The sequence below is a fragment of the Panicum virgatum genome, chromosome 3K (assembly GCF_016808335.1).
Source record: "Panicum virgatum strain AP13 chromosome 3K, P.virgatum_v5, whole genome shotgun sequence".
Classification (NCBI taxonomy): domain Eukaryota; kingdom Viridiplantae; phylum Streptophyta; class Magnoliopsida; order Poales; family Poaceae; genus Panicum; species Panicum virgatum.
The window spans coordinates 64,097,511-64,113,034 of record NC_053138.1 but is presented as its reverse complement, the minus strand read 5'-3'; the positions used below and the strand labels follow the sequence as shown (position 1 = coordinate 64,113,034).

General features: G+C 49.3%; 1 protein-coding gene, 1 long non-coding RNA gene and 1 pseudogene across 2 annotated transcripts; 1 reads left to right on the top strand and 2 right to left on the bottom strand.

The window, feature by feature from the left end:
* Positions 1–1,499: 1,499 nt before the first annotated feature.
* LOC120700274 (HIPL1 protein-like) lies at positions 1,500–5,841 on the bottom strand. The gene is made up of 7 exons (XM_039984504.1): positions 5,453–5,841; positions 5,181–5,350; positions 3,889–4,689; positions 3,573–3,786; positions 2,745–2,923; positions 2,311–2,552; positions 1,500–2,175 (listed from the first exon to the last, which is right to left on the bottom strand). Exons 1-7 carry the CDS (start codon positions 5,538–5,540, stop codon positions 1,776–1,778), a joined length of 2,094 nt encoding a protein of 697 aa, XP_039840438.1. The 5' UTR covers positions 5,541–5,841; the 3' UTR covers positions 1,500–1,775.
* Positions 5,842–10,572: 4,731 nt separating this feature from the next.
* Positions 10,573–11,749, bottom strand: LOC120701616. Its single transcript, XR_005686181.1, has 2 exons — positions 11,380–11,749; positions 10,573–11,032 (listed from the first exon to the last, which is right to left on the bottom strand). It is a non-coding gene; the product is annotated as an uncharacterized LOC120701616 (long non-coding RNA).
* A 2,544-nt stretch (positions 11,750–14,293) lies between these two features.
* On the top strand, positions 14,294–15,524 carry LOC120701170 (annotated as a pseudogene).

Here is a 15,524-nt window from a genome sequence, read left to right as displayed (position 1 = left end):
GACTTACATTTGCAGAGAAATCAGGCGTCCAGTCAACTATTGGGGTGGATCTGAAGTCATCGTCCGCGGCCTCGTACATGAGAACTAGCGATGATGCCGTGCTGCGGGCATCAAAGATGGCGGCGGTGGAGAATGGTGGTGAAGCACCTTGAGGCTCCGTGAAGGTGGATGTCTGACGGCCGCGTGGAGGAACGAGCACATCGTTGGGGAGCTGACAAGGTAGGCCGCCGGCGGGAGATGGCAGATCTTGCCGACGAGGAAGGCCGGCAGCGGGAGGATTTGCGGTACGACGGGGATGCGGTGCGACGAACGGACGATGTCGCGTCTTCTCTGGGGGAGCCGTCGTCAGACAGGGAGGCCGCCTGCCGCCGAAGATGGCGCGGGACGCTTGCGTGGATCTTTCCATGGAGAAGATGGAGGGGCGACGACGACGGCGCGGTGGGAGACGGCGATGGCGGCGGGCGGCGGCGGGCGGAGACGGCGCGGTGCTGGGCGCAGCGGGCGGCGCCTCGTGCTAGGGCCGGCGGGGCGGCGCAAAAGGAAAGGAAATGGGAGGCCTCTATTTCCAAGGGCTTGTGCCTTCAATTTGGAGGCCCATGCAAAATGGGAGCCCAAATAGGGCCTCCACTGGAGTTGGGTTTTAGCCCAAAACTCCTAAAAAATGGGACGGGGGCCTGTTTAGGGACTTGGGCTAGAGATGCTCTAACTTTTTTCTTTTTTATTTATGAAAGCCAATACTGTGTACTGTATTTAGTAGAGACACGTGGCTCCATTAGAACAAGCTTGATGATGCTGGGCCATTAGCCAACCAAACAAACATCCCAATTCGGCCATTCCCCAATATGAATGGGCTTTTCTTTAAGTTATTTCCTTCCAAAATACTACCAACCACTACTATTTTATTTACTGTCTTTTTATTTATTAGAACAATATTTCATTTACTCTATTTTTTCGAGAAAAAATATTTACTCTCGTTGAAACTTTGAGGAACTTGTTTGTTAGAGAGATAATATGTGGGCCGTTGCCCATCTTGAGAAAGAAGAAGCTGCACAGAACAGGGTTCAGTTTTCAGAAAAAGAGAGTGAGATTTGGCATATGCATCTTGTTAGCTTGATCCACCACACCACATGTTTCTGACTGCCGAGTGGAAACAAATCCAAAGAGCAGTGCCAGGAGGAGCCGCAGGCCATGGACGCGTGCAGGGACTACCTGAAGCATCAGTGCACGGCGTCGTCGATGCCCATCACCTGAAGCAAGCAGCTGGAGCAGATGCCACCGAGCTGCAGGTGCAGGGCGATCAGAAGCACGGGCCGCCAGGAGCTGCAGGGCGGCCTGCCGGGCTCCGATCACAATCAAATGATGAGCAAGGTCATGGAGATGGCAAAGACCCTGCCCTCCATCTGCAACACCATGGACCCAAGCAGCTACTGCAACATCGCCACCACCGGCAGCTGCTGCTACTAGTACTTGTTACATGTATGTAATGTACTACATACACATGTTCCAGCAATCACCCTATACTATATATAACATAATATGAATAAAGTTTCACCCTCACTCTGTTTTCTTCCTTGCAAACAATAACTGAATATGTACTTATACCACGAAAGACCCTGCTTGAGTAACCTGCAGGTTCAGGCCAATCCCTTAATTGCATGCTATGTACTAGCATATCACAGCGGATCTCTAGCTGAAACATTCTTATTTCGGTTTCTTCGTAAAGTATGGAGCGTATCATCATCCATCCTTGCACATGACTGACTCAGAGAAGGATCCTATCTTATCAAGACCCAAAACATAATAACAGACAGCAAAAGCATTCCCATCTGATTGCTCAGTGCCATGGCTGCTGGCGCCTTTGATGAAGAACCAGGAGGCGTTCTCCCGCTGTTCGTCGCAGGTTTCTCTGTTGGGCAGGTATAGCTGCAGAGGCTGGGCCTGACGACTCGGTAGACACCTTTGCTCGTCAGCAAAAAGATGTCCTTACTATTGTCCTCGCCAAAGGAGTATATGTAGCCAAGAGACGGGAGAGAGCTCCCAGCAGCTGTCTCACAGGCGATCGGAGAATCCTTGGAGCAGCTGAAGGGAATCAGAGTGGAGGTGTAGTTCCCGCTGCTCTCCGGGGCCTCTGTGCCGGTCCACATGGCCGAAGCGTACAGGTCGGCGTACAAGTACCTGAAAATACGTTAACAGATATACACCTTACACCTGAAATTCCAACAATTCAGAGCTGCAGTGCATAAAAGGAGTTCCAAATGAACATGTACAGGAGGTGTCGAGCTAGTAATATCGAGTGATCGATGATGATACCTTCCATACAAGCAGGGATCAGCAGACCCTCTATAGACATAACCTCCCATGATCGATGCGGATCCGATGTTCTTATTCACATCAGAGTGACTGTAACCCATGATAGGTGGGATGGCGTTTATGGAGTCAAGTGATGTGTTGCCTCCTGGTGCCCATGGTGGATGGTAAACAAGAGGACCCTCAAGCGCACGCCATCCGTAGTTCCCACCTTTGGAGATCAAATCCACTTCTTCATATTGATCCTACAGGGTTAAGGTACAAACACAAATTAAGTGTTGTTTGCATACAAAGTACACACATTCATTTCCTCAACGATGACTAAAAGCAAAACATGGAATACTAAGTCTGAGCACACATGGCTATCTAACGAAAGAAGCAACCCAAATTAGCAGCTGGGAAATTAAACATTGACTACGTATGGTCATGCATAGTACCTGCCCAACATCTCCACAGTAGAAGTAGGATGGCTTCTCAGAATCAAAACTGCACCTCCACGGGTTTCTAAGACCCAGTGCCCAAATTTCTGGTTGTAACTCGCTACCATCAGCATACGGGTTATCTTTTGGAATAGAATAATTTCCCCACAAACTCGTGTTACTGATTTCACTTGCTCCTTAAAAATGAAACAGAAAAAAAAACAGAAAGCTTTAGGAACAAAAATTGACAGATCATGTGCATGATGCAGCTCTCCATACCAATATACAAGAAAAAAAAAACTTTGTGCGAAAGAATGCAAAAGAAACCAGTTAGCCATACTTTTATAAGCTGATGAATTGAATTGCTTATATCAGTTCTATAAGTGACAAGTGCCTCCAAGATTTTATAGCCTCAACCTTCCACCTAGTTCAGTATAAAAATGGCAGCTAATAATGCTGCCAAATCAGAAGATCATAGTCTCATCCAGTCATCATCTAGTATCTTTGACTAATCCGTTCTCAGGACAGGAAAGATATAAAAGATGTGTCTAATATTTTGCTAACTTAAGTAGCTCATACTAAGGGCCAAAATTAGATGCATCATTGGAATAGTCTCATATTCTCACTGGAGGTGGTGGTTGATGCCATTTCGTCCTTTGGTACTGATGCCAAAGTTTTCATGTAAACTAACTAAGAGGAAATGCAAGAGCAGTTTATGGAGACATAACCGTGGAAGCTGAAGCGACTAAAGGAAAGTGATAAAGGTTGGAATGCTGATTCGAGTAAAGAAACAAAGAGTAGCAGTTTAAATAAGTAGACAAATGGCATCAAGGCTCAAAGACTTACTCGGCGTACTGTCAATGTCAAGCCTCATGATTTTTCCCAAGAGTGACTTCTTGTTCTGAGCGAAATTAAAAGGATCTCCCTTTCCTCCACCATCCCCCATCATGAGGTAGAGGTAGCCATCAGGTCCAAAAAGTACCTGGCCTCCATGTTGTGATGTATAAGGCAGCCCCATAGTAAAAATCCTTCTAACCTCAGATGGATCAGCAGATGTAGCCTAACATAAAATGTTTAAAGAGGAATGTGTCATGTGTGTGGATGAGGTTCAGGGAATACCAAGACAAGACTTGAATGGAAGAGCATGTTGAGATGAGCAAACCTCGGAAACGTTTGCCGAGGAACCTTTTGCTGAATATTCTGAAATCACCACTTGATACTGGCATGGCTGAGCACCATTGTCGGTACCTAGCTTCGTGGGATCACAGCCCACATCAGAATTGCATGAGCATCTTCCCGTACAGCTGGGTGACTTTGTTCTATCGCAGTTGTAAGATGCAAAGAAACGGCCATTGGTTGCAAAGTCAGGATGGAACGCCATACCCATGAGTCCAAATGCTGAATCAAAGTGCACCTGATCAGTCAGATCAACGAATGGGCTAGCTTCTTCGAATTGTAGAGTGCCCCCGGATCCTTGATCAGGGACAGTTGCCAGCCATATCTTCCCAGCTTGGCTGCCCAAGAAGACCCTATTGGATCCATCAGGGTGAGGAGCCATGTTAAGGTAGGATCCATCACCAATCCTCTCCAGGCATATCCCTTTAGGAGAGGGCGAAGGCTGGGTGGCGTTGAATGAAACCGTGTCGCCACTGAAGCATACAGACTGATCATTGGGTGCACCACCAAACGAGGTACAGAAGTCACTTTCGGATTGCCAGGCATCAGTCAGCTTCGACGGTGATGAGGTCGGAGGCGGTGCACTGCCTTGCAGGGGTGGTTGAAAGGGAGAGTTCGTTATTTTGACATCCTTGCAAGTTTCCCAGACATGTTTGCAGTAGTCCTGATCCTGAGTGGTTTCCTTGGACTGGGCAGAAGTTGCTGAGGAGGTGGAGTTGCAGAGGAAGGGAATTGTCCGAATCTTTGGCCCAGCATCAAACAAATCAGCAGAATATGGGCTGCATTTCTGAAATTGGAGTCACTCAATTCAGTGTATTGACATCTAAATTTCAGTCCTTTGAGTGAGACATCTAAATTTCAGGTCAGATGGTATTGGCAACCAAATTCAGTTATTCCTACTTGAAAAGATGCAACGATTGTTACAAATTAGAATTTGTACAGTATTCTCAGGTAGTTTTGTTCTTCATATTGTAGAATTGCATTTTGCACTCAGCAAAGTAAGCATGCGAATTTCTAAGCTTTTTTTGAAGTGCATATGGCATTTCCACAGTAAATACTATTCTGCTACTAGTGGAGTGATGTATCAGACTATCAGTTAAAGCAAAGGTTCAATCTATATGCGAAGGGAAATAACAACAAGGAGCGAAGTAACAAATCCAACTGAACTGAAACCATACCAATAAAAAGAAGAGGAAGAAGAGGAAGCACGTGTTGTGTACTTGTGTGATAATGTTAAAAGTAAAAAAGTAAAAAGGAGGAGGGATGGTCGCTTATTACAGCGCAGAGGATTGACTTGAGGACGGCGGCGCAGGCGGCGTCGGAGACGTTCATGGCGTCGAACTGGGTGCTGAGCGCGGCGTCGGCGGCGGCATCGCAGCAGCTGCTACTGCTTGTGCTGCCGGAGGAGGAGCAGAACTTGAGCGTGGTGTTGAGCAGCACCGGCGCCCCTGCATGTATGCAATCCATGGTTGAGCTGAGCACTGAGCAGGCGAAGAAGAAGAAGAAGACGAAGAAGCAGCACAGCAGGGGTGGGAAGTGCGTGAACTGACTCGCGTCGGTGCATAGCGGAAAGGCGATGGAGGCAGGGAGGAGGAGGCTCAGCAGGAGTGCGCAGATGCCCGCGGCGCCGGGCCGCATCTCGATCGACCGCCGGCCGGCCGCGCCGGGGTAGAAGACGGAAGAGTAATCTGGATCGATCTTAACTTCTTGCAGAGCAGCAGCAGCAGCAGCAGCAGAGAAGTTGCTCCAGTGTGCAGTAAGTTGCAGACAAGACTGACACTGACAGGCTGCAGTGCCCCTCTTCTCTGGGTTGGATTGCAACTCAACAATTGGATCGATAGACAGACGAAGACGAGAGCATTTGCGGCATTTCTACAATTCTACTACTACCACTAGTATGTATATGTCAACTTGTCAAGTTGGGGGCTGGCTCGTTTGGGTTGGTTGGTTGGTAGAACGCACGCAGCACCACCACACCAGTACTAGCTAGAAAGGTTGGAGATGGTTGGCTAGATCAACACTTGCATTTTTTTTAATCACTTGAATAAACTAATAATATTGGGAAAAATATGCTCCGGCAGTACTCTAAAATCTCTTCCATTTCTATCATGATATTTCACCTTGACTCCCCTCAAATAAAGAGAGAATTTTGGCTGTTCCAATATATTAGTTTGTATTGGGATGAGATTATTGGAGAACCGTAAAAGTATCTCTCATAATAATTTAAGAAAGTGGTATTGGACATCTTAATACTATTTTATTGGGAGATGTTTTTAGGGGACAGCTCCCATTTTCTGCACTAACTTTAGTGTTCATCCATTACTCATACCGTCACACAATTACTAATTGGACTTTGTTTCAACGACTTTCAATTTGGGTAGATTTTTTACTCTAGCTAGCTAGGGTCCTCATTTTCTCAACCCGTACTAGTATATACGTTGATGTCATGTTAGAATTTATTTTTTTTTTAGAAAAAAAAAACAACCGTGGCTGCCGTGCAAATAAGCGAGACAAATTGTCAGTGTTGTGACAATGAAAGATACGGATCGGATGCCGTTGACAAATTGAGAGGCGCAAAATGGTGATGGGGGGTTAGTTGGTTGAAACTCAATGCATGTCATGCATGTCTATGATGATGTTCCTCGTTACTACCAGCTAGCAGTTGGCCAAGTTGACATGCATTTTCTCTATCTTGATTTTGATTCTATATGAGAGCTGATTCTCTAATAGAAGTGATTCTATTCGATTCTCTAGCATAAACTCCTAAATTCAAGATGGAGAATCACTTTACAGAATCAGAAAGTAGCTATTTTTTAGCTCCCAGACTCTTAGTTTATTTCACAGAATCAGAGGAGAATCATTTCTCTCTAAAAATCTGTTTGGCAGAGATCCTGCTGGATTCAGCAAAGAATCAACTCTACAGCTCTGCCAAACGCACCTCATTCTCAAGCATCACATGCACGGTCATTGCTGTAGCTGACAATAATTTGAGCGAGCAGTCAGTTTAACGTCAGAGAGCTCCAGCTTTGGGATTCTCGCGGCCGCTGAATTAATTAATTAATTAATTAAATAGAAAAGGTTGTAGAATGCTGGCTCCGTGCCCGATCCCATCCAAATCCTGTTAACATTGACTCTAGGGGTATGGCGCGGATCGGCCAGCCAAGTCATGCCAACTACAACTGCATGCGGCGCGCTCATCACCATCAGCTACTTTATTTTCGAGTCAAAGAAGAGCAGCTGATGAAGCAGATTCGCAGACCAGCTGCCCTACCGGCTACCACTAACAGAGTAACAAGCACCAGCACTGACCTGTGACCATGACCAAGGATAAGATCAACACTTGGATCTCCTTCCTGTCCAACAGCCGGCCCAACGCTTGTCGTCGTTCCTCACTCTTCTTCTCTTTTCTTGATGTATATATAGATACTAAACAGGCTGTGTTCAGTAGACTATTGATTTTTTTTAGGGGTAGTAGACTATTGATGTGTGATCAGGCGAAGGGAATAAGCACGGCCCAACTTGAAAGCCCAAGCCTCTACGCTCAACCTCTCAAACTGGGCCGTAATCACTGGATTGACCCACCAATTTGGCCTTGTTTATATACATGACACACCTCTCTTTCTCAAACACACACGCACACCTGTCCGGGATTTTCCTTCAAGAGCCCCAAGCGTCTATGGACCACAATGGGATGACGTGCTCGTCAGTTTGCACTCAACAGGCACGTGTGTGTATATAGCAATGTACAAATTAGCCCGCTATAGCTCGCTATTAACTTTCTAGGAGATCTACCGCTACACTATATAATATTTGTCCGCTATGTCCGCTAGAGGGGTTTTTACAGGATTTAGTGGTAATAAATACCCACTATGCCCGCTAAAGATGTAGTCAAAAGAAATAAAAAATCAATATAACTAGGGTGGACCATAGAAAAAGCAGCATGGGCAGTCAAGAGATGTGCTGAGTCTATTTTAAAGAGTTAGACCAATGATGCTTCTAATTTTATGGTAATTATTGATTATTTTATTATTCCGGTAAATGATTTATCTTCTGCTATAGCTCTTTTAGCTTTTTGGAAAAGGTTCCGCTAAATAACTTAGTCCGCTATTTCTTACATTGGTATATAGGCTCTAGTTTCTAGTTAGATAGATATGGAGTGTGTGTGGTGTGAGTTCAGATACTACAGCTTGTGTACCTAGAATGAGACTTTCAAAAAAATACACGCGTGCACACATCTCTTACATTTTTTATATATAAATCTCATGGGCGTTCTTTTTGACTCTCTAGAAATATGCCTCTAAGAGCATCTACAGCCCACCTCCTATTTGGGCCCCTACTCTATTTATTTAAAGTTTAGGAGAAATTTTAACTCCAGCAGAGCCTCCAAATGGGCTCTCAATCAGGCCCCTGTAGGGCCCGATCCGTATCCCCGCCCCGAAGCACCACAGCCCCGCAAACCCGATGCCCCCCGTGCGCCGCAACCCTGACGCCCCGACGCCGCCCCGCCGGCGCGCCGCGCGTGGTTCCGGGCATCATCCATCGGCGTCGGGCTTCAAGCAACATCCATCAGCAAGCTGAGGGGCAACATCCATTGGCGAACCCGGCCGACGAGGACGAGGACGACAGTGTGGCGCCCCGACACCTCCCCGCCCCGCCGGCGCGCCTGCTGCCACCCCGCCGCCCTCGGCCCTGCACGGCTCACTGCCCCATCCCGCCGACGCGCCGGCCGCCACCCCGCCGCCCTCGGCCCTGCACGGCTCCACCCCGTCGCCCTCGCCCCGTCGCCTCCCCGTGCCGCCGCCTGCGGCCCCTCCACCCCGCCGCAGCATGGAGCAGCCGCCGCCTCGTCCACAGAAGGTACGGCCAGCGCCGCCTCCACCACCCCTCCATCTTGCCGACATGGAGCAGAGGCCTTCCGGATCTCATGGAGGCACCTCTGGCGGCGTGCGCCCTCCACTGCCAACGGCGGGTACTCCGGCGAAGACCCGTCGTCGAACCTTCTTCACGCCGGTCCCTACTACCAATCCTTCCATCTCTGGCCTTCCTCGTCGCCAAGAAGTGCCCAACTCCGGCTTTCCTCGTCGCCAAGAAGTGCCCAACTCCGTCCTGCCTCGCCGCAAGAACTGCCCTATCCTGGTGGTGCTCCTCAACACAACCCTCTCACGGCGACCTTCACAGAACCTGCTTCACCACCACTCGGTGCCACCACCTGCTGGGACACCCGCAGCACGTCATCATCCCCAGCAGTGATGGAATACGATGCCGCCGACACCTCGAAGCCGATCTTTGATTCGACACTAGACTGCTCGGCAGATGTATGTATTTTTGAGCTATTGATGTCATTGAGGTTATCACTAACTCCATTTTGTTACATCTAATGGGCATTGAATTCCTGCATTTAGAAAATATTGAGTCCCTGGCTTAGTGTCTTAGTCAAGCCCTGGACCTTCTTGATGATAGAAAAGGTTTCTCTCAATTTTTATATGTATTTCAAATTCTCATATTTAAAATTTTAGACAAAATATATTGTTCTTTAAAACTGAAAGAGAAGTGGATGTCTACTGGTCACCTGGATACAAAGAATAGGAAAGTCTTTCTTCTTTGTTTCATGTTTCAGCATCAGTATTGTACATTGTTTTATTAGACAGCTCAGCTAGTATAGCCGTATAAGGTTGATTTCCATTGCACACCATCTCAGTGTTGTAACGGTATACAAATGCACCTTTGGGAAGAAGGCTTACGGCTTATTCTGTTTATGGATATGGAATTAACTATTCCTTTCTCTGCATAGATTAAATGGCCTGCAACTACCCTGCACACTCTCAAGCAGTGGTAGCATTGTCTCTTGTGTTTCAATGTTGCAAATAAATCTTTTCTGTTTTTTACTGTTGCAAATAGATATATGAAATAATATCTGAATAACATGTCTCTTGTGGTTTGCAGGATCCAAGGGGCTCAAATTCACATTACTACACAGATCTTATGACCCAGGATGTGGATGGCGATTTGGAACTTTCGATGCGGCCAGAGGCCACTCCAAGTAGTGGTGGGAAAAGAGCATCCAAGCGGGGCAGCAACTACAGTCAAGAAGAAGATATCCAGCTTTGCAAGTCTTGGATCAGTATCAGCTTTATTTGAATGGAGTTGTATCTGAATTTGAGTTGCTATCTATTTGAATGGAGTTGTATCCAAGTAAATCATATTTTTGTAATGTATTAAGCTGGAGCATACTATTGTTTGAGTTACACTGTAGTGTTCGATTGGCCACCACCCAAAACCTGAATGAGTCTTGAGTCTGAACCTGAAACTGTCTCTGCCTGAAGAGACTGCATCTGAATGTCTGGTCTTTTCCGGTCGTCCAACAAGGTTAACGACATGAATTTCTGTTTTTTTGTGCTGTCAGTACTTGAAGTTTATGTGAACAGAGATTAATGTCATTGAGTTTCATTTATCCTCAATTCTTGGTGGGAATTCATTTAAGCACTTCTGCATATGGCATACATGGTTTTGTATATGCTCACAGGTGCTGCTTGGCTTATGGGCAATTCTTGGTGGGAATAACAGTAAGGTGCTGCTTGGTGGGATGAGATGTCACTCGATTTTCTTTTTGTTTGCCAAGGAGCTTACTAGTGAGCTGCAGGTTGTGACAATCCAAGACCATGAGGCTGAATTGACAATCATTCACTGAACTCAGCTTTCATTCGCTGAACTGAAAAGGCTTCAAGAGCTACAACTGTATCATACATTTGCTGAAGCTATGTGCATAACTTCATCATGGATTATGGACTAATACTGAACTGAAGCTACAACTAATACTGAAAAAATTAAAAAAAAATGCGCCAGGCTGGATTACAGAAACTCCACGCCAATAAAAAAACTAAGGACTCAATCAAAACTTGAACTTCATCATGAAAAGGCTTCCATAGCTTCACGGTTATTTCTCCAAGTAGCAATCTGAACTGGCTTCAGTTTCTTCAGTTTGCCTGGGAGCTTACTGATTTAGTTTGCTTGAGGTAAATAACAGTTGGTCTCGCCTGTCGACCTGCACAGGAATACAGTAGTATCTCCTCCTTGATGAACTGCCTGTCAACTGATTCGCCTATCATCCTGTCAACTGATTCGCCTATCAACTGCAAGATTGTTTGCATCAACATGTTAATTCAGACTTCAATATTTGATAGATGTTGTGTAATCTTTTCTTACATCTATGGTACCTTAAAACCCATATCTTTTTTAAAAAAAACATTAAAACCTATATCTAGGCATCACTAAAATGTTCCACAAATTCTGAAGCCCTCCTCTGAACTAAAGAATCACTTCAACATTTATAAGGCCTGTGCATCTCTGCCAGCAGCATTGCGAGTACACAATCACTTCAACACAATGCAATAATATTTGCAGTAAGAAACAGCTAAATATACAACAGCAATCATTTGCAGTACACAATCAAGATAGTTGGGGAAAAAATCGCTAATACCTTGACTCTGGCATGAACGAAGAGGCCAAGAAGTCAAGAACGTTCAGTAGATGGAGATCCTGGAGCTGCAGGTATCGATCGCTTGCGGTCCCATGATTTTGCAATTCAGATGCTTGCCTAGCAGCAGCCTGAGGCAGGGGAGAGCATGTGACGGCGGGCGATGCCGAGCAGCAGCCGACGCGGCGCCGGGAGGAGGCGAAGGCGGAGGAGGCGGAGGCGCCGCTAGGCGGAGAAGGTGGTGATAGTGCCGTGCCAGCATGGCAGGTGGCACGTCTCGGGGGCGAGCACCGCAGCCGGGGCAGAGCGCGACCGCGGCGGGCAGCATGGAGGCCGGGGGCAGGCACGCGGCGACCGCGGCGCGGCGGGCGAGGGCGCGACGGGGCGGCGGCTCGTGCTGGGGCGGACAGGACGAGGAGACGCTGACAGTGGGTCCTGCTGATATGAAGGGCGAAATTTGTGAGGCCCGTTGGAGTTGAGCTCTGATTTTGGCCCTCAAATTTTGTAGGCCAGCTCTCAAATGGAGAAATAAGGACTTGATTTTGGGCCTTGCTGGAGATGCTCTAAGAAGTCTTTGAGCGAGTGGCCTGTCATGACATGCTCTGACGCTCATGCTTCGCACACAAAGTCTTTCTCTTCAACCAAATGGGTCAGCCTCTTTTCGCTATAATATATATGTTTTCCTTAATACTACCTACATCTGTGTTCCTTAATTCATAAGAAACACGTACCTGCTCACGCGCTTGGTTTTGACGACTCGCCATGAGCACACTATAGATGGCCATTCGGGCCGCTCGGCCCAGCCCTGGCACGGCCCCGCCCTAGACCATTCTTTATCGGGTCGTGCGTAGCCCGGCCCAATATCCCACCAGGTTGTGCCGTGCTAGCCCACGGGCTCTCCCGATGGCCCAAGCACGGGCCCACGGGCCTGTTTCGTGCCGGGTCGGGCCGGCAGAGCCCGGCACTACAGCACAGGACGGGCTGCCCGAAGCCCGCCGGCGTCGTGGTCGTCCGCCGCACCTCCCTCCTGCTGCGCGCCTACGCCCGCCGGGGCGAACAGGGGCTGGCAGCGAGGGGCGGGCGCGAACGGCGGCTGGTGGGGAGGGGCGGGCCGTGTGGGTGCTGGTGGCGACGGGGCGGCGAGCGACGGCATTGGGGACGAGAAAGGCGAGAAGGGGCCGGCAGCAAAGGGCGGGGCCGAGGGGCGAACACCGGCGTCGGGAAGGTCAGGGCGGGCGCCTATCGGTGGCGAGGGGCAGAGGGAGCGGCGGCCGAATGGGCGGACTCGAGAAGGCGGCGGCCGGCGGGGCGGAGACGAGGAGGAGGCGGCCAGCGAGGCGAAGACAAGGAGGCGGCGGGCGCGGAGTCGCGGTCACGGGCCGTGAGCATCTCGCCTTCTCGCAGTCGTAAAGAGAGGACACGAGGCGGCGCCGCCGGCCGGCGGGGCGAGCGAATCGGGGCGACGCTGCATCCGGCAAATGGCGACCGGAGGGCGCTGCACCGACGCCCGACGGCGGTGGGGGTGCGGAGGGGCTAGAGTCTATATACCTGCTTGGGCTGGATGGGCTGGGTGGGCGTTGGAGTTAGCGGGCTGCCATCGGGCCGGCCTGCTAACTCCGTGCTGGGCTGTGCCAGCCCACGGGCGGGGGTGACGGCCCAAGCCTGAGCACGGTTGACGGGCCGAGCTAGCCCGGGCACGGTAGGGAGCGGGCCGTGCTTTGCTTGGGTCAGGCCAAATTCGCCGTGCTTTGGATGGGCCAACGGGCTGTGGGCTGCATAGACAACTATAGAGCACACACGCATGTACTAGAGAATATATAATAATTCCCTCTCTAGTATCATGCGAATAATTAACTGCACTTACATTTCGTCTCTATAAACACACGTACAGAAGATTGGACCGATAGATTTTACTTAAATTAATAAAATCACCACATGTGTGTTGTCATCCGTTATTTGGCGCAATATCAAGAGTGTAAATTGGATTTTTCTCTAATAATAATAATAATGTCGACCCACCCACGCAGAATAACATGTAACTGTCGTTTATTTATTTGCAAGAAAATAAATAAGGTAGTACACGGTACGTGTGTGAACGCGTACGGATGTCATCAGTTTGTTTCTACGAGTAGTCGTGTGTAGTAGTATGTGCTAGCTAGAGAATGTTTCTTCGATCTTCTTGCTTTCGTTTATACCAAGGATACGACTGATTGATACTAGATGCATGCTACGGCCGGCGGAGACCAAATTTAACAGTTTTAATTTATTTATTTATTTTGGCCTAAGAATTTTGACGCGTTTCTCCCACCTAATTATATATTTCTAACAAATATCTTTATTTGTGAGATATGATGATACACAACTTTGTAAAATATTTTTATTTGTGAGATATGATGATACACAACCTTGTAAAATATTTTGTCCAAACTCCACTTCGTTTGTGAGATATAAAAATAACAAATTTCTAGCCAGAAAGCTGCCCAAATGATTTGTTAGAAATTTGTTATTTTTATATCTCACAAACGAAGTCGAGTTTGGACAAGATATTTTACAAAATTGTATATCATCATATTATCTAAATGTGTGATTTTTTGGTAAAATTTAGATGACTTTTTTGCTGTGATTTGCACAGATTTTTATAAAATTGTGGTTTGCACCAGATACTGTTGGCTACTTGTTCATCGTGATGATTAAAAAGAATTGTGTGCTCACCCATCTGTGCTGTGGTTACATACAGTGGCAGATGCAGGATTGGAGGCAAGGGGGGCTGAAACAATAGAGATGTTGATTTATGTGAAGATTTAATGGTGATTTGGAGATTTTGCTACAGTGTTTTACTTGTAATTAGGGGAGCTTAGGGGGGCTTGAGCCCCCCTAGCCCCCCTCCTGTATCCGCCCCTGGTTACATAGTACAATAATGGTGCTGGCGGCGGAGTCGTTGGTCGGCGGCGACGCTGCTGATGCCCCCGCCGCCGCCTACGGCTACGGCTGGGCCGGGGTGTGGTCCACGCTCGCCAGCCTGCTCTTCCTGTGGTCCATGGTGCAGGACCACCTCCCTTTCCAGCTCCAGGACCACCTCGCCGCCCTGGCGCGCCGCATCCTCGCCGCCGTCTCCCCCTACGTCACCATCACCATCGACGAGCACGCCGCCGACTCCTTCGCCCGCAGCGAGGCCTACCTCAGCGCCACCTGCGCCGCCCGCGCCGCCAGGCTCCGCGCTGACCTCCCCGACGGCAGCGACCGCGTCAGCGGTCAGCCTCGCCGTCGACGACCACGTCGCGCCAGGCTCTGCTGGCGCAAGACCAAGACGCTCCGCCGCGCCAACGTCATCGCCTGGAACCCGCGCGAGGAGGAGCGCCGCGCCTACCGCCTCACCTTCCACCGCCGCCACCGCGCGCTCGTCGAGGCCGCCTACCTGCCGCACGTCCTCGCCGAGGGCCGCGCCGCCACCGTCAGGAACCGCCAGCGCCGCCTCTTCACCAACAACACCAGCGCCGACTGGGGGGCCGCCGGCGCCGAGGACGGGCCCCGCGTCTGGAGCCACGTCAAGCTGGAGCACCCATCCACCTTCGCCACGCTCGCCATGGACCCGGCCAGAAAGCGGGAGATCGTCGACGACCTCGAGATGTTCCGCGACGGCAAGGAATACTACGCGTCGGTGGGCTAGGCCTGGAAGCGCGGCTACCTGCTGTTCGGGCCCCCGGGCACCGGCGAGTCCACAATGATCGCCGCCATGGCCAACTTCCTCGACTATGACGTCTACGACCTCGAGCTCGCCAAGGTGAAGAGCAACACCGAGCTGCGCAGGCTCTTCATCGAGACCACCGGCAAGTCCATCATCGTCATCGAGGACATCGACTGCTCCATCGACCTCCCCGGCAAGCGCAAGAAAAGCAACAACAAGAATGACAAGAAGATGCCGTGGGACGACAACGATGGCGACGACAAGGACGGCAAGGTCACGCTCCAGGATGGACATGCACATCGACCACGAGCTGTTCGGCGAGGTCCGGCGGCTGCTGGAGGAGGTGAGCATGACTCCGGCGGACGTGGCGGAGAACCTGATGCCCAGGTCGAAGAAGAAGGACGTGGATGCCTGCCTTGGGAAGCTTGTCAAGGCGCTCCAGGAGGCCAGATGCGTGACTTGA